We start from the raw sequence: 24,820 nt of genomic DNA, 5'->3' as shown, positions 1-24,820 counted from the left end.
CCATTCTCTTTGAACCAAGTGCGATATGAGTCCACCTCGATTTAGATGCTCTACACAAAGTAGATCAACGCTAAAAGGCTGTAGAATGACTTAACCATTAGAAACCCAGGAAGACTCAGGTCGATCCTAATAGGGTTGGCTAATACGTTTCATTGCGAGGTAGACTTGAGAGTCGCTAATCGATAATCCCTATGACATTCCGTGGGGGTGCTAGGCGGCATCTTTTAGATCAAACTCCCAATGGGCTACTAAAACATGTCGCGATGACCTAGGCACGTTACAGTTTAGTTGCATGGGCTTAAGAGGGTTATAAGTAAGGGAAGAGTGGAGCTTGTGTTACATTTATGCAAAAAGATGAGGATTGGTGGGCCAATCCCTAATCATGTCAATACTCTCATTCTAGAGGCCACAACACACTCAGCCCCACAAGGAGCAACATGTCTTATGTATATGTGGTGTGCTAAACACCTTATATTGGGCACTCCTGCTTGGAGTTCAGGGCAGGCAAATAGATATTAAGTGGACTACATAACACAGCATTTTAGAGTTTAGAGAGGTATTCTAGCTTATCGTCAGTTGCTCATGGCCACAATGCCATGGGGGTTGGTTGTGTAAGGTTCTGTAGTGAGCTTTGAGTGAGAGAGACATTGTCGTTCCTATTTTAGGTCCCGACACCAATGTCACAAGTGCTAGATGGGATACTCCTAGCTCCAATGATGCCATGTGGGCCATGCACTTGCTCCAATGATAGAGGTCATCATGCTTCAAGCTTGGTCTCATTTGCCTTCTCTTGCATCGAAGTGGTAGCTAACTAGGAAACAAGAGTGGTAAGATACTCTAATGTTTGTTGAGTTTAAGAGTTGGAGAGGACCATTTTTTCGATTGCTTCATCAATCTTAAAGAGCATTTGATGATGATTGGCAACTATGTCATTGTGTCTCTCTATATAATGAAGTTCATGCTAACAGAGAGTGTGATTGAGCATGCTATAAGGGTCTGTATCCGGCACTTCTTGCATTTCCCCATTGTAATCTTAGGCTAAGACAGGCTCATCATTCATGGATGCTCAAGAGTCTCGAAGATCTTCCTAAGCCTTTCCTTTACCTCTATGTCATGCTATTTAGTGCAATCCACTACACGAAAATGATTGTAACTTTTTGCTCATAACTCCAATTGGAGAACTTTCTAATTCAAATCAAAGGGGATAGCACCCTCTTCACAATGAGCTATAGAGATCTCCAATAAAAATAATAGAAAAAAATTAAGCCACTTTTTGTGCTATCTAAAAATTCGTACACCCTGTCTACAGCCTATTATGACCAAATTTCCATTGTTTGGCCTCGTTAGGGGATGAATACCTTGTCGGACCTTGTATAAGGCGTATACATCATTGTATACATGCTGGGAACTCAATACATGGATTGCAAATGTCTACAACTCACTTAGCAACCCATACATATACCTAAAATGCCATACATCTAATACTTTGCTAATACATTTGTCAAGAATACTTTTGCCATTGTCAATGCCTTCCAATGGGATAAAGGGAGTGTGGGTGGGCAAAAGGGGAGTGTATTTGCACTACAAATGAATATTGGGCTCAAAGATTTGAGAGGTGCAAATTTCCTCCTCAAGCCTGGTCATGGACCCTTTCAGGGTGGTTGGTGATTGGCAAGGGAGGGTCACCTCACTCTTGACTTGCCACCTCGCTTAGCATCGGCCTTTTTCCTCATTTGGTAATAGACATGACAATAGCATACTATGCTAATCAAATAGCATGCATTGCAAATTTGATAAATGAACCGATGATATGCAAGAGCAATAGGAAATGGGCTAAGGGAAGGATTACCTCAGTAGCTTAGTGACTCATTAGCTATACTAACTTTTTTCTTTTCTTTTCAGATTTTATCAAGGATAGCGCACAAATCAAAAGGGGTTATGGGTTAGATACAAATTTGATTCAAAGAGAAAGATGAATCCACTCATTGATCATTGATGTATGCAATGAAAGACTAGAAGGGGTTGATGCTTTTAATTGATCCATTTCATGTAATGCAAATGATTAAGTGAAGAAGATGTCAATCGATCATGCACTAAAGAGTATCTTTGGTAAGTTGAGAATGAATTCTAAGGAGGATTTAATAACACAAGTTTAGATTGAAGGGAGAGAATACCCAATTAACCCATCTTTGAAAGCTAGCATTTGAATTCATCAAACCAAAAGGCATTTCCCTACAACAAAAACATCCACAAGGAGTAATGAACACTGTCTTTTTCTTATCCTCCTTTGCTATTCTAATTTGAGAGTATCCAAAATACCCATCATATACACTAAAGCTCATGATATGCTACTTGATTCAAAATCTCATCCTATAATGGGCGAGGATAGTAATCCCTTTTAGTAGGTAGCATTAAGAGGCTTAAATTGAACACATACTCTCCATTTTCCATTCTTTTTTGGTCTAATTATGATAGGAGATACCCATTTTGTATCATCAAAAGGGTAAATAAACCTTGTTTCTAATAGTTTTTGAACCTCAGCTCTAAGTACACTTTCCTAAATTGTACCAAGCCTTCCTAGCTTTTAAGTTACTAGTTTATTGTTTCATTTTACTCTTCATCTCTTGCCATTTGCTGTTTGCGATTTCCTTTTCCCATTTCTCATCAATAACAATTGAAGTAGTAGAACTTTTAGGGTCATACTTACTTGCAATTTTACATGGCCTTGTTTCAGAAATATGAGGTGAGTGATGGGTTCCCTGTCAGCTCGTTTCCTGCAATAATATATACCTATTCTCTTGACATCTAATGCATTTCATGCGCTTAAAACCACACCCATAGTAGCAGGGCTGGAACTTTGTGGCACTGCATCATATGTCTTCATTCTCCAACAGCCATGGACTCATGCAAGGTAAATGTATTCCCAAGGGACTGACAGGGATGGCAACCGGGTCATGCCTTCCTTACTGATTAACATCCTGTTTTTAGTGAAAGGGAGGGAGCCTACAGAAACAACTATATCATACCCATCTGCAGAGTCAAGCCCTATTGTCTACTCAAGGAAAAGACCACCAACCGATCCAACGCCAAGGGGAGGAAAAGAATCCAAGGGAGAGAAACATAGGGGCGGGGGGGACAGACAGAGAGAGCGCTATTGATGACACATTTGCGGAGAGACAGAGAGATTGGGATTTTCAATTATGGAGCAACAATCAGAATGTGCTCTAAATCTCACTTCGTGCATAATTAACCCATCTCCCTACCTGGTTGCTTCATTGCATTCAATCTCTACTTTCATACCTGGTTGTGCAGGGCATGGGAAACTCTCAACGTGAAATCAAGGCACGCCTCTCAATATATACCTTTTAAAACCTAACCATTGTCATTTCTGACGTGGTGCCAAGAGCACTATCCGTCTCATTTCCTTCTCTTCCTCTCATTTCATTTACTTCCTTATAATTGAGTTCTGTCTGCACATAGTGGATAGCAAGAGTTGAACTTACCTATAGCCCCTTTTGGCATACCCTCACTCGCCATCATAATCAAAGCTTTGGCTTCCTTTAACAGTATTCCATCCTTTGCCAAACAAAAAGGCCATACTACCAATTGAATCTTTTATTGTTAAGTGGGCTGTTCAATGATATAATTAGTTGCTCTATTCAAAGAGACCGAAGTGTACAAGATGGAGAAATTTGTGATCTCCTAAGAGGCTGACGAACCATTCAAAATCCTTGAAGATTTAAGGCAATCCGCTGCTTTAACAAATAATGGCTCAAGTTCAATTGACATTTGTGGTTTTCTTTGTTATGTGAAGAATCATGTTCTTCCTTGATTATGAGATTCGAATTTCATGATACAAGATCTGAGGCTTCTACCTACAAATTCATAGTATCTCATTTGAAACTACTATGACTAATCACTAGTGTGAAGTTTCATATTTCAGAGTACAGGGAATTGCACGTCCATGTGCCAGAAACAGGTCAGCAAAAATTTGCAGATGTTTTTGCTCATATACAAGGCTCGCCTTAGCTTTATCAGTTTGTAAACATGTATCGAGCCTTTTTGTACAAACAAGTGTGTACAGAGGTACACACACACATACATGGGCATAAATGTATGTATATGCACAAACATTTGACCAGGTGTATATGTACATGTGGAAACATAGGAACGTGTGTATATGCATACAAAACAAATGTATATTATGTATGCTCCCATGATGGGAACATTTGTGCATCAAGTAAGAGCAGAAACACAGGCATCAACCTTCTGGAGTGAGAAACTGCAGTCATCTACTATAGGTACAACCATGTAGTCTGTTGTTTCTTTCATCCAGTTGTCATCACTTTGAATTACCAAGTCCTCTTGCTCAGCATTGGCAATCATGTTTGATAGCAACACATAGGCAGGAGCATAATTAGGTTGTAGCTGAAATGCAGAGTCAAATGCATGCATTCCCAGCTCCACATTCCCATGCTGTTGACAGGAACCAAGTACAAGCAACCATATGGACAGACTAGGCTGCATTGGCATGCTTGTAAGTACTTCTTTGAGCCTCACCCAACTCCCTGCACGTCCGAGGAGACTTATGAGACAACCATAATGCTCCATTTGTGGGATTAACCCAAATTCCCTCGTCATGGACTCAAAAATTTGCATACCTACATCAATACATCCTGCGTGACTGCAACTAGAAAGAACTGAGAGGAAAATAGCTTCATTTGGATGAATGCCTCCAATGAGCATTCTTTTAAAATTATGGATGGTTGCTGCATAGTTTCCTTCCCGGCTATAGCCAGAAATCAATGTATTCCATGAAACGACATCATGATGTGGCAGGGCATTAAAGATTGCTTGAGCTTCCTCCATGCTCCCACAACTCCCATATGCATGAATAAGCGTGTTAACCACAACAATATTAGAATCTAAACCCACCAAGACTATTGCAGCATTTATCTGCCTACACGTTTCCAGTGTTCCTGTCCTGCTGCATGCTCGTAGAACAGTTGACAATGTGATGACATCAGCAACAGCCATACCTGCCTCCTGCATTTGAAAATATAGTTGTTGTGCCTTTTGCTCTTCATTGCTTTCAACATATGCCAGAAGCAATGTCTTCCATATATCAGCATTATGTTGCAATGACCCCCTAAACACATTCTCTGCTTCAAAAACGCTCCCAGACTTTCCATACATGCTAATAAGACCGCCACAGACAGCACTGTCTAGATTGAAACCCTTGCTACATGCATCAACATGTAATCCCTGTCCAATTTCCAGACAAATTATCTTGAATGATTTATTAGCAGATTCTTCTATATCAGCAAGCCTGCAACATGCTTTTAATGTTGTTGCAAAGGTCAACGCATCTGGGGTAACTCCCTCCACATGCATTTGTCTGTGCAACTGTAGAGCCTTCCAGCATTGATTATTCTCAATGTACACCGATAGTAGCCTTGTCCATAAGATGGCATCACAGTCATGCAATCCTGCAAACACATTCTCTGCTTCAACTAATGCCCCGCAACTGCCATACATTGTTAGAAGGTTGCTGGACACAAAGATGTCTAAATGAAAATTATTCCTATGCGCATCAGCATTTAATGTTTGACCAATTGTATACATCATTACTTGCTTCTGCTTCCCCTCTTCCATAGCAGTTCGTTCCCTAGCTGCAAGCAAGCAACATGCCTGTAGGGCCACTGCATAGGTAACCTCATTTGCAGACCCCTCTTCTTCTTGCATCTGTCTAAAAAGCAGCAATGCCTTCTCTCCTTCACCTTGTTGAACATATGCTGAAAGCATTGCATTCCATGACACGATATCATGATCAGGCATTTCAGCAAACACTTGCTCTGCTTCAACAATGTCCCCACAAAAAGCAAACAACTTTAAGACACTACTACTGAGGAAGATGTTGGACATAAAGCCCTCAGTCATACCATCTTTACATATAGCCTGCCCAATACTCCAAGATACTGGCTTAAATCTTTGACCTTCCATAGGAGGTGCCATCTCCTCCTCAGCAAGCCTAGAACAAGCCTGAAGGGCTCCCAGAAAAGTCCACTCGTTTGGTTTGATTCCTTCCTGGTGCATTTGCCCATAAAGCACCAAAGCCTTCTCTACTTGGTCATGCTCAATATACGCTGTAAGAAGCACAGTCCATGACACAACGCATTGCTGGTGCACCGCATCAAAGAAGTGCTCTAAATCTTGGAGTCTCCCACACTTGTTATACATATGAAGAAGAATGCTACAGAAGAATGTGTCTGAATCAAAGCCCCTCTTTTTCCCATCAGCATGCAGTGCTTGGCCAATTTGCAGAAGTGACGACTTAACAGACATCCCCTGCAAGACAGCAGACTCTGCCTTCTCTGCAAGCATGCAAATTGCTTGAAGTGCAGTCAAAAATGTCTGCTCATCCTGGTGCATGCCTTCTTCAAACATTTGTCTGTACAATCGCAAAGCCTTCTCTCCATCACCTAGTTCAACATACACTGAAAGCATCGAGTTCCATGTGACTGTATTCTGCAAAGATAACCCATGAAACACATTTTCTGAATCTACTAAACTCCCGCAAAGTCCATACACGCTAATGAGTATGCTACCAACAAAGGGATCCAAATCAAATAATTGGGAATCCACATGTAAAGCTTTGGTGATTTCCAAAGCCACCAATTTGTTTGTTTGACCTTTCACAATATTTACTTGTGTTTCTGCAAGCACACCACATGCTTGAATGGCTACTACCATTGCCTGATTGTCTGAAGGAATTCCTTCCTGCTGCAGTTGTTTATACAAATGTAAGGCATTCTTTGAGTCACAACGTTCAACATATGTTGAGAGCAAGGCAGTCCATGACACAACATCAGACGATGACAAGTTTGCAAACATGTGCTCTGCTTCTGCAATGCTCCCACACCTGCTGTACAGATTCAAGAGAGAATTGTTCACAATTACATTTGATCTGACATTGCTCCTGAAATAATTAGCGTGTATAGCTTGGCCAATTTCTAAGCACATCAACTTGCTCCTGCAATCTTCCTCCTTGATATAAACTTCCTTCCTTGCAAGCAAGCAGCATGCTGCAAGCACTGCCACAATAGTTCGCTCATTTTGGTGAGGGCCTTCTTCATGCATCTGTCTATACAACTGTAGAGCATTCTCTCCCTTGCCGTGCTCCACATATGCTAAGAGCATTGCATTCCATGATGCAACATCCTGCTCAAACATCAAGCAAAACACACTCTCTGCTTCAATAAGCATGCCACACTTCCCGTACAAGCTTATTAGAGCAGAGCAGACAAATGCATCTCCATGTAGACCCTTGGAAGTTAAATTTTGATGCAAAAGCATGCCTTTTTCTGAGTCACATATGGCAGCACAAGCTTTGAGCAAGTTGGTACCTGTGAATTCATCTAGTTGCACACTATCATGTTGCATACGTTGGAACAAGTTTAATGCTTCCCTAAATTTTCCTCGTCTGACATCAAATGTTATCAGAGCTTGCCATGAAACACCAGTTCTATATGGCAACTTCTGCATGACTTGGAGCGCACTGCCAATGCAACCACTCAGTGCAAAAGCACTTACCAACTCTTCTGCCAGTGGACTGCTAGTGCACAAGCCACACAACACAAGATAAGAATGAAGCCGCCGCAATTGATGGATGTCCTTCTGCTTCGTGCATGCTTTCAAGAGAGGCCAATATAAATTGGAAGGGAAAGCAGAGCCTTCCACATGATTAATGAATAAATCATCTACAGCTTGATCAAACTGGTCCTGATTGCAGGTGACTTCAACACGATCATATGTTTCTGCCAATGGAAATGCAGGTATTGCCATGATGTGTCCGTGTGGATGATCAGCATAACATTCTGCCAATGGAGATGCAGAGACTGCCTGAATGTGTCCGTGCCGATGATGAGCATAACAGTCTCCCAATGCAGATGCAGGGATTGCCTGAATGTGCCCGTGCCGAGGATGAGCATGACATGAGAGAGGTTGCCTGCTCTTCTGTTCTGAGAGGTCCTTGATGGAGATTTTGCTAATGAGCGGGCAGGGCTGACCCCCTGGATCAAAAACACGGGTTGAAGTGGACGAGATAGCTTCCATAGCATGGCAATCCCAGCTCATAGCGTGAGTACAGTGAAGGCAGGCCGCCATGGGAGAGTGGTGTCTCACAGCAGTCGCAAGAATAATAAGGTGATGTGAATACAAGGGCTGCCAACATAATATAAAAGACGTTTATACATGAGGGAAATTTTATATTTGTATAAGTAAATAACTATGTTTAGGTTCTTTCGGTGCTTCACACGAGTGTTCTACCCAAGCACCAATACTCTCTTGGCACTTCGTACCCAAGTTCAAAGCATTGCACGTCTCATTTGGCTTTACACATACATGCTCTATAAACCATATGAATAGATGAATTTAAAAAGACTAATTTTTAAATATGATTGTAATATCCCAACCATAGGACACAATTAGTAGAACTTAGGATTAAAGTTTTTGGGCTTATCATTTGGGAGAGAAGAGTTAGGATTTTTGGGGCAAAGTGCTACATGTATGTATATATTGATGAACACGCCTTAATAATTTATTTGTAGGAAAGTGTTGTTGGCGTGGTGAGAAGGGGGTTATTAGAGCTCTCTCTCTCCCTCTCTCTCTCTCATGTTCATTGTTTGGAAGGGCATGCATTGGGCATCAAGGTTTCGATATGGTGGAGAAAGCACTAAAATTTAGAAGTGGGAGAATTCATGGTTTCCAAATGGGAAGCTAAGCATTTTTTGCTTCCAACAAAATGAATGTCTATCAAACACTTATATTCACTCAATGTCAAGATTGTGGGAGAGAATGAAGGAGTCTCACTTGTAGCTTTCTTGCTTGCACAATGGGGGAATACACACACAGGTGGAGACTGAAAAACAGTTTTCCTCTTCTTAGTTGTGTAAGCCAAAAAGAACTCAAGTACATAGAAATAGAAGAACCCTATATATAGGTCTCAAACCAAACTCAACTAACTAACGTGGCATACTAACTGAGCCACGAACTAGAATAGATAAGGATAGGTGTCATCTAGCTATTATTCATGGGCGGTGTACCAACCGCATCTGCAACTGACAAGTCGGTGACATAAATGCATAACGGTCACCCTGGCATATCACGAGTGGAGCTCGATATCTCAACACTCCCCCTCGAGCTCAATCCCAATTCCAGCACACCAAGCAGGTCTCTGAACTTGCGCAGCTTCTCTGCGCCCAATGCCTTTGTGAATATGTCAGCTACCTGATTCTCTGTGCTGACATAAACTAGATCAATAAGACCTAGTAAAACCCTCTCTCGCATATAGTGATAATGCACCTCAATGTGCTTTGTTCTAGCATGATAGACTGGGTTATTTGCCAAGTGTATACTACTCATGTTGTCACAATAAATGACAACTTGTCCATTTGTAGGCTGATGCATATCATAAAGTAGCTTATGCAACCAAGCTACCTCACATGCAGCCATTGTTGTGCCCCTGTACTCAGCCTTTGTGCTCGACAAGGCAATTGTAGGCTATTTCTTGCTGCTCCAAGTGACTGCAGCACTCCCAAAAGAGAACACATATCCACTGGTAGATCGTCTATCAGAAATACTACCAGTCCAATCAGCATCAGTGTATCCATGCAACTGTATCTGAACCCCAGTCTCATAAAATAGTCCATACTGCAATGTGGACTTCACATACCTGAATATGCGTCTAGCCGCATCCAAATGTGGTTTCCTTGGAGCCTGCATAAACTGACTTACCAATCCAACAGCATAGCTCAAATCTGGCCTGGTAATAGTCATATAAATCAAACTTCCTACTATGCGTCTGTACATAGTAGGGTCTTCCAGAAGCTCACCTGCATCTGCGCTCAACTTCACATTCTGCTCCAAAGGAACTGAAATAGGCTTACAGCCTGTCATCCCATATTTGGACAGCATGTCCAATCCATACTGCCTCTGCGAGAGTCATATCCCACTTGGTGATCTAATCACCTCAATGCCCAAGGAATAACGCAGCTCTTCCAAATCCTTCATCTCAAACTTCTGCTTCAATATCATTTTCACATGAAGGATATCTTCATCACTGTCACCTATCATACTCAAATCATCAACATAAATGACAAGTAGCATAATACATTTCTCTGTTTTTCTCACGTAAAGTGAGAAATCTGCCTTGGAAATTTGAAAGCCAATAGTGACAAGATATTGTCCTATCTTGTCAAACAATGCTCTAGGTGCTTGCTTCAAGCCATACAATGCTTTCTTCAACCTGCAAACAAACTCAGGATGAACAGCATGCACATAACCTAGTGGCTTCTCCATATAGACCTCTTTTTGCAAATCACCATGCAAGAAGGCATTCTTTACATCCATCTGATGTAAAGACCATTCCTTTGATGCAGCCATAGCAATGACTGCTCTTACGGTTGCCATCCTTGTAACCGGACTGAATGTTTCTTCATAATCAATGCCATATGTTTCTGCATACCCCTTGACTACTAATCTTGCATTGTATCTGTTCACAGAACCATCTGTATTGTGCTTCACCTTATAAACCCACTTACAACCAATTGCATTCTTATCTTTAGGCAAAGGTACCAATTCCCATGTAGCATTTGCTTCCAAGGCATCCATTTCTTCATCCATGGCTTTCTCCCATTTTTCTTTTCCCATGGTTTCCTCAAAAGAAGTGGGTTCTGGTTCTTGTATCACTTTGACCATACAGGCATAGTGAATGGCTGTAAATCCATCATATTTCAACCTATCCATAGGATACCTAGCTCTGGTAGACCTGCGCAAAGTAGGTTCACTCCCAGGTGCTCTCAAAACATCCCTGGTCTTTCTTACTCCAGGTGTAATAATAGAAGGAATATCCAACTCATCATCAATGCTCTATTCTGAGCCACTGAATTCACCATCTACATAAGAGTGACCTACATTCACATCAAACATGGGCTGATCTACCTTCTTTTTTCCTTTTCGTGATACCTGCATACCACTATCTGCATTGCTTTGAGAAGATTCTCCTTATCTCAATCTGCCTGTCCATGGCGAAAAATGTGAACAACTGCTAGAGGACGCTCCAGGTCCACTAATATCTTGTGACTGCTGCTGTGAATTCTGTGCGGCATTACCATTTTGTGCATCTACATTATCAATCACATTTACTGGTTTATACCAGCTACTCATCTCATAAAAAACAACATCTCTGCTCACTGTAAACTTACGAGTAGAAGGGTTATAGCATCTATACCCTTTCTGCTACAAAGAGTAACCAATAAAGGTGCACTTCTCAGCTTTTGGATCCAACTTGGATCTCAACTCATCTGGCACATGAATATAGGCAATGCAACCAAAATTTTTCAAATGAGAAATATCTGGTTTCCTACCAGTATACCTCTCCTCTGGAGTCATCCCATGTATTGCTGCAGTGGGAGTCCTGTTCATTATGTAGACTGCTGTAGCAACTGCCTCAGCCCAATAAAAATCTGGGAGGTCTTTTTCATTGAGCATGGCACGAGATACCTCTCCGATATGCCTGTTTTTCCTTTCTGCAATTCCATTTTGGTGTGGGGTATGACTGCATGAATATTGCTGCTTTATGCCATGCTCCTGCAGGAACCTTGCAAACTCATTTGAGAGGTACTCTCCCCCTCCATCTGACCTTAGGCATTTTATTTGCAGGCCTGTTTCTTTTTCAACCATAGCTTTAAGAGTTTTGAAATGCCCAAACACTTTACTTTTCTTTTTCATAAAATACACCCAAACTTTTGTGCTATAGTCATCAATAAAAGTGATAAAATAATGACAGCCTCCAAGAGATGCAGCTTTAGTAGTCCACACATCAGAGTGGATTAATTCCAATGGCTTCTTACTCTCTTGAGCATGTCTAGGAAATGGTTTCCTTACCTGTTTTCCAAACTGATAGGCTTCACATACCTTATGCATTTCTGCAACCTTGAATTTAGGCAATCCTGCAATAATATTTTGGGCCTGCATTGATTTAAGTCGTTGTACATTAACATGACCAATGCGTTTATGCCAGATATCAATATCTGCAACTACACCAATCCCATGTGCAAACATTGCTGCACTCAATTCAGGCATGTCTACATCCAATGTAAACATTCTGCCCTTCTTCTTTCCTTTTGCTATCAAGCGATCTTTATTTTTCATATCCTCAACAAAGCATCCATGAGGATTAAATCTGACCTGCAAGCCCTGCTCAACCATTTGACCAACAGAAACCAGATTCTTGGTGATATTCGGGACATGAAATACATCGGACAGGTATTTCTTTTTCCCATCCTGCATAGACAAAGGAATTTTTTCAATCTGCACAATAGGATGTGCAGTATCATCACCAGTCTCCACAAATCCTGGTTTTTCCATTTTCCTTGCATCCTCCATCCATTCTGCATGACCTATCATGTGGTTTGATGCACCTGAGTCAACATACCATACATCGTTGCTTTCTTCTACACTTGTCACAGAATTGTTCATGTGCTGCACCATGAACAAATGCTCATTTCTGTCATCACCCTATCTACTAGAAGATGCATAATTCCCTTGTTGCAATTTTCCATTCATGATGTCATACCAGTCTTTAGCCATATGACCCATTTTACCACAATAGTAGCATTCAACATTACTGTTTGCATTTTGGCCTCTTTGCCATCCACCACGATCTCTTTGGCTCCCCCTGCCTCTAGAGTTACCACGTCCTCCTTCATAGGACTGGTTTTCTTGAGTTTGCTGCATATTCTGATTTCTACCACGGCCTCCAGATCGGCCTCCTCTACCTCTGCCTCTACCTCTTCCAGCATTTGAGTAGAAGACAGCTTCTTTTGAAGTTCCACTTGAAGAAGATGCACCACCATTTCTCTGCTCCTCAGAAATTAGAAGAGCAATCAACTCCTCAAAATCAGGAAATCTTTCACGGACAGAAATCGATATTCGAAACTGTACATAATCCTTTCCTAGACCATTCAAGGTCACAGAAACTAAATCATCATCTTCCACTGGCGACCCAATGGAAGCAAGTGCATCTACAATCTTCTTCACCTTCATGTGGTAGTCATTGATGCTCATGTTTTCTCTTTGCACATTGTGCAACTCTTGCTTGAGCTGCATTTTCCTGGCTTGCGTATTTGTGCTATACATTTTTGACAAAGTATCCCATGCCTCCTTTGGCGTACTTGGATCTTGAATATGCACAATCATAGAGTCTGAAATGCTTATAGACAGCCAGTACATAACTTTCCTGGCTCTCTCATCCCATGCTTTAAATGCCTGCATTTGCTGTTGATTGGGAACATCAGGAAGAACTGGTTCTTCTTCATTTCCTGCAACGAACTCCCAATATCCTTTTCCCATAAGGAAATTCGTCATTCTAAACTTCCATGCTTGGAAGTTGTTCTTGTCAAGCTTTTCAGTGACAATCTGTGAAAGAGAATCAGATGCCATTACAGAACACTGCAAAAAATTCTATCACTGCAAAGAACACAGCTTCAGCCTCACAAGGGCAAATCTGCAAAACTGACAAAAGTGGTATTTGACCACACAGTCACTTCCTAGTGACAATTTTGCATCAACAGGCAACATGGATGATTCTGTAACTCCCAATGTCTCTGCGCACAGGCATACGATGCAATTTCTACAATAACTTTTCACCGACCTGTAGAACAGTGGTCACACAGCATAAAATTGGGCCTTTTCCTGAGTGCGTGCAGAAAACTTCAGCCTCCAAAACAGGCTCCGAAATGGCCTCAAATCAAAAAAACAGAGCAACTAAGGGCTAAAGCCCTTACCCGCAGCATATATTGCCCTCTTGCTACACTGCGAAGGGCGTCTCAATCTGAGACAATGCACTCTTGCACTTTTCAGCTGTGCTACCTGTGCACAGACTTGCTCCCAAAACAGAAAAATGGAAGCAACACTGATCCTCTTACCAGAACACCGCGAACTTGGCTTGCTTTCTTGAGCTCCTTACCACGAACAAGGCTCTGATACCATGTCAAGATTGTGGGAGAGAAGGAAGGAGTCTCACTTGTAGCTTTCTTGCTTGCATAATGGGGGAATACACACACAGGTGGAGGCTGAAAAACAGTTTTCCTCTTCTTAGTTGTGTGAGCCAAAAAGAACTCAAGTACATAGAAATAGAAGAACCCTATATATGGGTCTCAAACCAAACTCAACTAACTAAGGTGGCATACTAACTGAGCCACGAACTAGAATAGATAAGGATAGCTGTCATCTAGCTATTATTCATGGGCGGTGTACCAAGCGCATCTGTAAACTGACAAGTCGGTGACATAAATACACAACGGTCACCCTGGCATATCACGAGTGGAGCTCGATATCTCAACACTCAACACTTAAGGGAGCATAGGATTAAGGTTTCTGTGGGGGGAAGCCAAGGATTAGCGCAGAATATGTAGCTTGGTGGGATTAAATTTGGGTGAGGCATAGAATTAGAGTGTTTATGGTCGTACGCTAGTTAGCATTTTTGGGCAAAGGGGTCTAGTTTTTTTAGGGAGATAGCAAATTAGGGATGACACTTGGGGCCAAAGGGCTAAGACTTAATGAGAGAGAGAGAGAGAGAGAGAGAGAGAGAGAGAGAGAGAGAGAGAGAGAGAGAGAGAGAGAGAGAGTGTGTGTGTGTGTGTGTGTGTGTGTGTGTGATGCTCACTTGTGTACACACACATATGTATGTGTGTATGCATTCATGTGCATATCTATCTTCCTTATGAGTGATAGGGTAAGATCTATTATTTTTGGGTGGGGATTCAAGAGGGGATGCAAGATTAGGGTATTTGGTATGACATATCAATTAGGGTTTTGGGCATGGCATTATGTTTAGAGGATAAGGTAGTTGCATTAGGACTACATTCGACAAATAGCATTGGGACTGTAGAATATGGGATTAGGTTAGGGCGACAATTGGTTTTTTAAGCCAAGAGAGATAGTAGGAATTAGGATTCAGGTTATTGGGCTAGGCATTTGATGTAAGGGCTTTGTAAGTATACCATGGCATTGCCTACAAAAACACCTATATAGGGAGTAGTAGTCACTCAAGCCAAGCTTGGATTGTGCTTCTAAATGTGATTCCTTAGGCTCGATGGTGAACCCTCACATGTGCGGCATCATGCGGGTGAATCCTTAGATGTGTCTCAATGTTGTACCTTTTCATGAACACAAAGGATTCCTTATTGATATATCTTGTGTGCCTTTCCGTTGTGCCATTTATGTGCATCATGACAAGTTATGAATTGAAGTCTTGTAAAGGTCTATAACACTTGGTATCAAAGCAAACCTCACGGGGGGAGTATGCAACCTCTCATGGTGGGATGCTGGATCTAGGGAGATGAAACTTGTTCCATGATGTCCCAAAGTGAACTTGAAAGCTAAGATTGAGGAGATCTATGCCGAGAAGAGGCATGTCCTAGAAAATTTCTTCATGGTGGAATATGACTGCCAATTCCTCTAGACCAAGAAGATTGAATGGCTAAAAGATGATTAGCCCCCACATGGAAAGGCTCTACATGAGTTAGAAAGGAGGATTGTGAATATGAAACTTCATCAAGACCGTGCCAAGGAGCAACTTTGTGCTATGAATGAGAAAATTATGAATTGGGTGGACAAAGCCGTGGGATGTGGCAACTTTGATATTGTGGAGGTGGAAGGTGACCTCAAGTGAGAAATCACGAAGGAATATGAAGTTGCTGTGGCTCTTAGCATAATGCCAAATGAGAAATGTAAACTTGAAGCCTCAAGTGAGGTTGGGAAGTTTGAGTTTGATTCAGTCCCAATTTTTTAAGACAATTACCAAGAAACGTGCTAGCTTTACAAGTGATAAGTCCACGTCTAAAGAGTCAAGTGACTCGAGTGATGAATATGGTGGTTTGAAGCAACAGATCATGTCAATGCTCCAAGAAGAATACAAGGCAAGAAAAGTTCCTGACAAGGTGGATGACATCAAGTCCAACTCCTCCATAGTAGAGACTAAGTCGGGTCTTGAAAGCGAGTCAAGTGATGGCAATGACTCTAAAGTTGATATAGATACCTACTTGGCCAACAAATAAAGGTGCTTCATGGAGCTATCAACTAAAGGGAACGGAAATAAATAGACTTGTCTGACGAAGCCGGAGGCATAAGGGTTTGGCCATGTGATAGTGCGTGCATGACGACAAAGTCATGGTTATTCAGTGAACAGGACAAGGGAAATTACCAAAGAGAAAGCTACAAAGGCTTGATCACTAAATGAACAAGACAATGGAATGCACACCCAACTCACAAAACAAAACAAAAACTCTAAAATTGATATAGATACCTACTTGGAAAACAAAGAAAGGTGCTTCATGGAAAGAAGAAAAATGAAGATGGAAAGGGGAAAACCAACCCCACACCACTCAAGGAACCTCAAGAAGTACTCAAGTGAGGAAAGTGAGATGAATGCTAAAAGTGAGTCCAATGATGAAAGTGAGCCCAAAGTTGACATGGAGCTTTACTTGGCGGAGCATGAATGGAGACTAAGGGAAAGTGTGATGCCACCTGAAGTTGACATGGGGCTCTACCATGAAGAGGATGAATCGTGACCAAGGGAAAACATGATAGAAGATGGACAAAGGGATACACAATGCTGCCAACACCCAAGGGAGTGGGCCCAAAATCCAAATAATCATTATGAGGTAAATGCACCATGTCAAGAATACTACAGCATGGAAAGCCCACTACTTCAACAAGAAAATGAGTATTAGTAACCATAGTACTATGGGGAGGATGAGCAAGAGGAGACGAATCCTACCCCTATGATTAAAAATATTATGGTGATGCTAGACTAGATGGTGTGGACAAGGTGAGAGGATCCAACTCCCACTATGATGATCAAGTCTACGATGAGGCCGACCCTAGGTGTCAAAGCCCATCATATGGTTGAGTATGATATGTTGAATGGCATGGAGGAGTGAAGAGGTGTTGACTCCCGCTTCTGTGAACAAGAATACTATGATGCCACCCCACAGTGCCAAGGTCCTTTAAGCTATTGAATAGATGCTATATTGATTGAAGAAGGTAGTGAAGACAAGGCGAGTGAGGCCAACTCCCATGCTCTAAGTCAGATTGTTAATGATGTTGAGGCCACAAGGCCAACTTTGGTTTTGGGTGATAAGATGTGTGACAATGTGGGTATGATGGATCTAATGAGGTGCTTGCCTCCAAAGCTAGAAGACTCATGCACCTATGGCGAGGATAAAGAAACCAGGCCTTGTGTTGAGATGAGTGAAGGCTCGTGCACCTGGAGCGAGCATAAAGAAATCGGGCTAGGTGGATTTGAGGGTGCTAGGGGGAACCCCTCCTCTTGTGATGGAATGAAAGAAGGCTCATGCACCTGTAGTAGCAAGAGGAGGGGGGAGCCCCTCTTCTTGTGCTAGGGGGAGCCCCTCCTCTTGTGGGGAAGTCAAGACAAGTGATCTGAAGAATGAGAACATTGAGGGTGCTAAGAAGAGCCCCTCCCCTTATGACGAGATGATTTCTACATCGAATGGAGCTAAGGCATGGTCCACCGACTCATATGATGGAGGAAAGATAGAAGCAAAGCAAAGCTCCAAGAAAAGAAGAAGGAAACGAGCCCATGTCAAGGGGAGGAAAGCTCAACTTGAGATGCAAAAACCAAGTTGATGAATGGAAGAAAATGGGTGACTTTTTGTGTGGAGGTTGTAACCCACTTCCATGAACTTGATGAGGTGTTAACTACTTGTGCTCAAATGGTTGATACGAGGGTAGAGAGTCTCTCATGTGCCAAGACCAAGGAGTGTGCTAGGATGCTCTTGACCAAGGAGATTGGATCTTTGTGAATGGAACCCAAAGGGCTAAGTTGTGGGATGACACATGCCCCATACTCAAAATGAAGTCTCATTTGAAGACTCCAAAATCTGAAGTCAAGACCACTTATGTGGTGAAACCCATTCCAACTACTAGCCCAAAGGGATGTAACCTACTTGGAAAAATCATTGTGGTTGGATGGCTACGTGATTATGCAAGGTCAATTGCAAGGAGGTTTGATCCTCTATAGTATTCCTACTGGATTCATGAAGCAAGAGGTGTGATAACTTTGCTCTTACATATGCTAATGTGTTTGATATAGACATGGAAAAGTCTATGCAAGGAATAAAGTGTCAGATAGCTCTAACGGGTTGTGTCAACCCACTCAAAGACTTTAGCTAGTGAGAGTCCAGTAGTACCTGGACCCCTCAACTAGGGTGCTAGGTGCCTATCCACACTCCATCATTTGGGTGGTAAATGGAGTCTTCCAGGGAACATGTTCCTGAAGGAATTAGCGAACTCATAAGCTAGTGGCACAAGGAGGTTCTGCCTTTGAGCCCGATTAGGCACCCGACTCAAAGAACAAAAACAAAAAACTCAAAGACTTATGCTCCTACTTGTTCACAAGGCCATTGCAAACCATTTCAAAGTTGTGATAGGGAGGGAGATGACCTTGCAAAGCAAGCTAGACAATTTGACACAGGATGTCAAATGAGTCTAACTCCTCTGTGCTATCTCAAGTTTGTCCTACCCAATGAGGGCCCCATTATACATGCAAGCGTAGCATGAATAGATGATTCTCATGGTTACCTCATCTTCTTGTGCATCTCAAGCAGAAATCCAAGTGATAGAGGCCCAATGGTTTGGAGGTGGTCCTTGCAATGCATGCGCGATGACATGATGCCACAAGACATCAAGTTGTTACACTTCATCCCAGTGCCCCAACTCTCAGTTTTCATGCATGTGAATGCCTTCTTCACACTTCTTCTCACAATGCAAAATGAGGAAGGATAGTTGACATGAGAAAGTAGGATCTTGTGGGACGGGCTAAATGGCATGCTATCCCATGGCATGTTGGGGTTCTAAAAGAGAAGACTCCCTCACTAGGTCCCAAAGAAAATTGTGGTGAAGAGAGGGATAGTGGAAGATGTAGGTTCAATGGACCTACATCAAAGGGCCAAACAACATGCTACTTAAGCTGTTCTTATGAGAGTATACAATGGAAAGAGGAAAGTGAACATGGAGAGAAGGAGACAAAGAGAGAACGTAGGAGAGAGAGAAGAAACAATGTGACTACAATGGCTGAAGGTACAAGGCTGCAAAAGTCAGCCCCACATGCAATTGTACACGGCAGTGTGGATGCCAAACAGTAGCAAGGCGATGAGAGAATGAGGAGGGCTGGCTGATCGTGAAGGTTCAATGATGGATAATGAAACTGGAAGAGCATGTTGCCTGTTTATATGCAAAAAAGAGAAAAAACCCTAGATATGGTCAAACCCCTAAAAAATAGCCAAAAGTGCACAAAAAGAAATGCACTAATGTGCCCTCCATCTAAAGTGTATAAGACACATAAAATGACAGGCAAAGACAATGTCAGAGCTCGTAATGTCCTCATTTGACTCAAATTGAGGCTCACAAGCAAGAGATGACCACACAAAACACACATGACTACTAACACCGACTCTCAAATCATGGATGTAGTGAAAGGCCAAAGGAGATGCAGGTTCAAGGGTGGTAGGAAGAGTGCCAATGCCAATGTAGTTCCTCAATGAAGAAAGCCAACCAAGGAGCAAGACCCCCTCCCCATATAAAAATACAATCAAATAGAAGGCCACATGCTCAGCCAATTTGACACTTTTCGACAATGGGAGTGCCTAGCTTGGTAGAGGTTGCAAGAGCAAAATGCAAATCCGTCTTGGTAAACGCAACTAAAAAAGGGTTGGAAACAAGCTACTCTACCCTATTTGACTCCAGCTACAAGGTCTGCAGCACTTGGGGATGATGCCTATCAGTTTTGTCACACATAGCACGCTCCTCTTCAAGATCTTCGGCTCCCATGTGTGGATTTGATACCTTATGAGAGTGCATAATGGAAAGAGCAAAGTGAACATGTAGAGAAGAAAGAGACAAAGAGATAATGCAAGAGAGAGAGAAGGAACAATCTGACTGCAATGGTGGCTAAAGGTACAAGATTGCAATAGTTGGCCCCAACATGTAGCTCTACATGTTAGTGTGGACACCAGACAATAGAAAGCGGATGAGAGAATGAGGACTCCGAGGGCTTGCTGATTGTGAAGGATAAATGATGGAGTGCCTATATGTAGGCAAAAAATAGTGAAAAATCTTAAATGTACACCCCTAAAAAATAGCAAAAAAGTGCACAAAAAGAAATGCACTAATGTGCTCTCCATCTAAACTGTCTACAAGAAAATAAGGATGGTTGGAGAAAAAATAATAGTTAGTGGGAATAAAAAGAAAAATTTTGTATCACCTCATGCATGCGACCAACATACTCAAGCAATCATAATGTTACACTTAGATGAATCCCCGATTCATCATGTTGATCAATTAAACATTGCTAAAGAAAAATGGGATGAGTTTGAAAAGCTCTATGGAGCCATTGGCAAAAATACTAAAACCTTCCTTAAAATTGAATTCTTTAGCTTGGAATATCGTTCAGGAGAAGATTTGGGAAAATCCATCTCTCATATGAAGGGACTTATGGCACAGCTTGCCTCTGTACAAGCTCCAATACATGAAGAAGATGCTATTGCTATTCTCCTAAAAGATGTAAAATAGGTGTTTCCTACTCTTGTAACCACTCTCACCAACATTCCAGATCCTACATTGGCAAGTACCATTCAATCCTATTTGGATGAAGAAAAGAGGAACCACAAAGAAAGCAGCAACAATCAGGCAACTTCAAATTCCCGTGATCAAGTATTGGTTCATACAGTTCTCACTAGATGTTCTTTCTGTAAGAAAAAAGGACATCTTGTAAACAACTGCTGGAAGAAGTATCCCGAGAAGATGAAATGTAATAAGTGCAAGAAAACAGGGCATATCACTAGTAAATGCCCCAACACTCCTGATATACCCAAAGAATTGGTGGCCAACTATGCCTCCAATCCATCTGAAGATCGACTGTTTTGACTATTTAAATCATCTACCTCAAACAACCTTGTAAGCCTGATTTATAAAGGCATCCCAAGACGGGGGGAATCTCTTACATGCTTTGTAATCCAATGCCACCCTAGCATTGAGGGGGGGTGTTAGAAGGAAGGTATAGGAACCCACTATAAGCAAGGGAGTATAAGGGCAGATGAGTGTGAATAGCCCTAGGGGCAGGGGAAACCCTAACCCTAGCTTGGCAAAGGCTATATAAACAGCCTATGGGTCACTATCAATTGTGGGAGAGTGTACCCAAGTTGTACTCTAAGCAACTTAGTAAGCAAGATTTCATTCTTGTACTTTGAGCTCTCTTCTCCCTCTTGTGCACACATTCCAATGCTGCAACTCTGGTTTTCAACAAGTCATAGTGTGGTAAACATTGACTAGCTTGATAGAAAAGGCTACATTAAGACCCCACTAATGAGTCAAGCCCTAGAACATTAGGTATTTACCACCTTGATAGGATGAGTTGTGTTAAGATCCTAGAATGAGTTTTGACAACCACCCTTAGATTGTTGAGGACAACAATCCATTAAACAAGATGAGTGTAAGGGCTTTGTAGGTATACCATGATATTGCCTACAGAAACACCTACATAGGGAGTAGTAGTCACTCAAGCTTTGCTTGGGTTGTTGTGCTTCTACATGTGATTCCCTAGACTCACTAGTGAACCCTTACATGTGCGGTGTCACAAGGGTGTAGTCCTAAGATGTGCCTCAATATTGTATTGTTCTATATTATGAATACAAAGGATTCCTTATTTATATATCTTTGTGTTCCATTTTTGTGCCTCATGATGGCAAGTTATGACTCAAAGTATCGTGAAGGTGTGTAACGTTTGAAAGGAAAGGATTAGAGTTTTGGCAATGTAATGTGACATGTATGAATACACTAATGCACACATCCCCTTTACCTTAAGTCATTTCTTTGTGTCCCCATAACGATGATATAGATAATTGATGCAGCCAAGGCAAAGAGGGGGCTAGCATCTAATCTCAACATATGAGACATATTATGTTATGTTGAGAGAGAGAGAGAGAGAGTGTGTGTGTGTGTGTGTGTGTGTGTGCGTGCGTGCATGCATGCGTATGTATGTATGCATGTGTATGTGTGCATTTATGCATATCGTTTGCCATGTAGTGCACCTGACTACATTCCATTTAGCATATAGAAATATATGGATGTGAAAGGTCTAGTTTGGGGAGAAGGTGAATTATGGATTTTGTGCTGGGGGTCAAAGGGTTAAGACTTGACATCAGGCTCTATGTGTATATGCATGGGTGCAAAACTTGCACACATGCATGTGTGCATTCATATGTATATCTATTCTTAGCACAGTTATACCAACACACTAGTTACCCAATGCCTTGTCTTACACGGGGTTCTTCTCCTTTCAAGGGTAGGGACTTGGCAGGGGTAGGGGGTTGGGTGGGCCATTGGGACCTTGTAGAGGGATAGAACTAAACTAAGAAACCTTTGTGATGCTTATCTAGCTTCTCCCACAGATAGAACCAAACAAAGAAACCTTTGGGCTACTTATATAGCTTCTCCTATAGTCTAGGTAAATCCTTCTTCACTGGTAACCTTGAGGTTGTAAACACACAGCTCAGAGCCACACACATGTTGATGGTTGGGGGATGGGGTTTGATGATGGATGTATGGTTTGATCGCAAGTGTGAGGTTCCAAGGTGCAAGGTTTGATGGGTAGCATGAGTCCTATCACAAGAAGGTGCAATGATGCAAGGGTGGGTCCTCATCATGGCTAACTAGGTGGACACTTCGTAGGTGGCCACAAGTGGACCTTTCCAAGGTGGGGACTATAGGTTGCAAGGGGTTGACACATGAGGGCCGTGAAGTAGAGAAAATAATTGCCCACCCTTACTAACTTGCAAATAATAATAGTAGTAGATAAATACATTGAATGAATATATATATATATATATATATATATATATATATATATATATATATATATATATATATGTATGTATGTATGTATGTATGTATGTATGTATGTATGTATGTATGTATGTATGTATGTATGTATGTATAATCATATAAATGAATTATATATGTGTGTGTTTATATAATATATATTCAATATGTCTATACATGTAATACCAACACACACACACACACACACAAATGTTAATGTTGATCTGATGGGTCACATATTAATCTAGCATACTAATAAGAGTAGATACCACCCTTGATCTTAGCCAAAAGACCGAGAGACATGGGGAAGTCTTCAAGTCCTGACCCTTCATTTTATACATGTCCCCCTTCAAAGTTGCAACATAGTTGTGCCTATGGGACATACATAAAGCCACCATATCTAGAGAGAAAGAAGGTTGGGTGTTGATGCAACACATGAAGTGTGATTTACGAGGGGAAGCTTGGAGTGGACATGTGCCTTTGTACACCTTCCCCCTCACCCCCAACAACTGAAAGCTTTAGATAATAGATGTAGTAGACTAAGACTATGTTTGCATACCACTTCTACAAGCACGCTTTAATCCATGAGAATAATAAGTTATCATTCAAATGAATATTTAGTGTACAATTCAAAGTGCCTCTCTTTCTCTCTCTCTCTCTCTCTCTCTCTCTCTCTCTCTCTCTCTCTGTCTCTCTCTCTCTCTCTCTCTCTCATTATCAAATAAAACAAAAATAGAAAGCATAAGGGAGTATTATACCTTTGATAGACATGTTTTTTAATATAATATCACTAAAACAATTAGTAATATTTTTTAATCTATAAGTACTAATCTGGAAAGATAATGCCAGGAGTATAAGTAAAACTCTTTTGTATTAAACAATAGTATGCAATAGATTACAAAGATTGTATTTCCAAAAAAGCACACCACAATATCGATAGAGAGTGAACCGATACAGGCAAGTCAAACAAACCCACGTATTAGTGAGAACCAATAATTGATTTCCATTGTCATTCACCTTCAACCCACATATGAGTTTACCTTTGGGGCGTCTATTCCAAGTAATGTGTTGAAAATATACTATAGTAGATTGAGGTGTCATGTAAGTGGTGTTGTTCAAGCTCAATTGCTAGCAGCACTAGTATTCAAATGAAGGGAGAAGAAGGAGAGGTAGTAGAAAGAAAAGTGAAAGAGATGGTTGAATAAAAAACGAGGCTATAAACATAGGTTCACAAGTATACAAGTTCGTGGATGGAAGTTGGATTACAGATTTGTTTAAAAATATATTTTTCAACAAAAAAGATTTTGCAAAGTTAGATACATTAGCCTGTGAACAACCATGAGTATGGTTTTTTGGTCCTATAATATATACGTCAGTAGAGTTTGCAGGAAAAACATATGTAGTGAGAAGGGTGCATTATTATTAGGATCCATCAGCACTAATCAAAGATACCTAAAAAGGGGGGGTTTAGAGAATACATACTGGCATGTGTCAACTGCATGGAATATCACACATACAAAGGTGAAAGACATGAAGGAAAAGAAGAAGACCTTGAAGGCCCACAACATTTTTGACAAGATTTATTATGTTTTGAGGTAACCATTGTATGGAATGCTATAACAAGAGTTGGGTTCCCTCCTATGCAAATTGTATTTATAAGAGATTTATGATTAAGAGACAACAAAGGCTTGGCATGTGCAACTCATTTGTAATCAACTAGTCTAAGTTGCATTACAAAAGAAAGACTTGTCAATCACAAGGCCCAAAAAGGGGGTTGGATGCCCAAAGGGGATGGGAAAACCCTAACCCTAAGCTTTTGTATAAAAATGATGAAAGAGAATGGAAAAGGCTGTTC

At 41.4% G+C, this 24,820-nt stretch overlaps 1 protein-coding gene across 2 annotated transcripts; it reads right to left on the bottom strand.

Moving 5' to 3' along the window:
- Positions 1–3,909: 3,909 nt before the first annotated feature.
- LOC148020194 (pentatricopeptide repeat-containing protein At4g19191, mitochondrial-like) lies at positions 3,910–8,216 on the bottom strand. 2 transcript variants are annotated; one of them, XM_087700504.1, is made up of 2 exons: positions 7,407–7,568; positions 3,910–7,221 (listed from the first exon to the last, which is right to left on the bottom strand). In XM_087700504.1, exons 1-2 carry the CDS (start codon positions 7,416–7,418, stop codon positions 4,237–4,239), a joined length of 2,997 nt encoding a protein of 998 aa, XP_087556630.1. In that variant the 5' UTR covers positions 7,419–7,568; the 3' UTR covers positions 3,910–4,236. The 2 variants fall into 2 exon arrangements, with proteins under 2 accessions (XP_087556630.1, XP_087556629.1); XM_087700503.1 differs by having other exon boundaries at positions 3,910–8,216.
- Between the last annotated feature and the right edge of the window lie 16,604 nt (positions 8,217–24,820).

The sequence above is a fragment of the Lygodium microphyllum genome, chromosome 19, assembly GCF_053477565.2.
Source record: "Lygodium microphyllum isolate KBCC chromosome 19, Lygodium_microphyllum_v1.1.10, whole genome shotgun sequence".
Taxonomy (NCBI): domain Eukaryota; kingdom Viridiplantae; phylum Streptophyta; class Polypodiopsida; order Schizaeales; family Lygodiaceae; genus Lygodium; species Lygodium microphyllum.
Note: the sequence above shows the minus strand (reverse complement) of the source record. Positions and strands in the feature narration are given on the sequence as shown.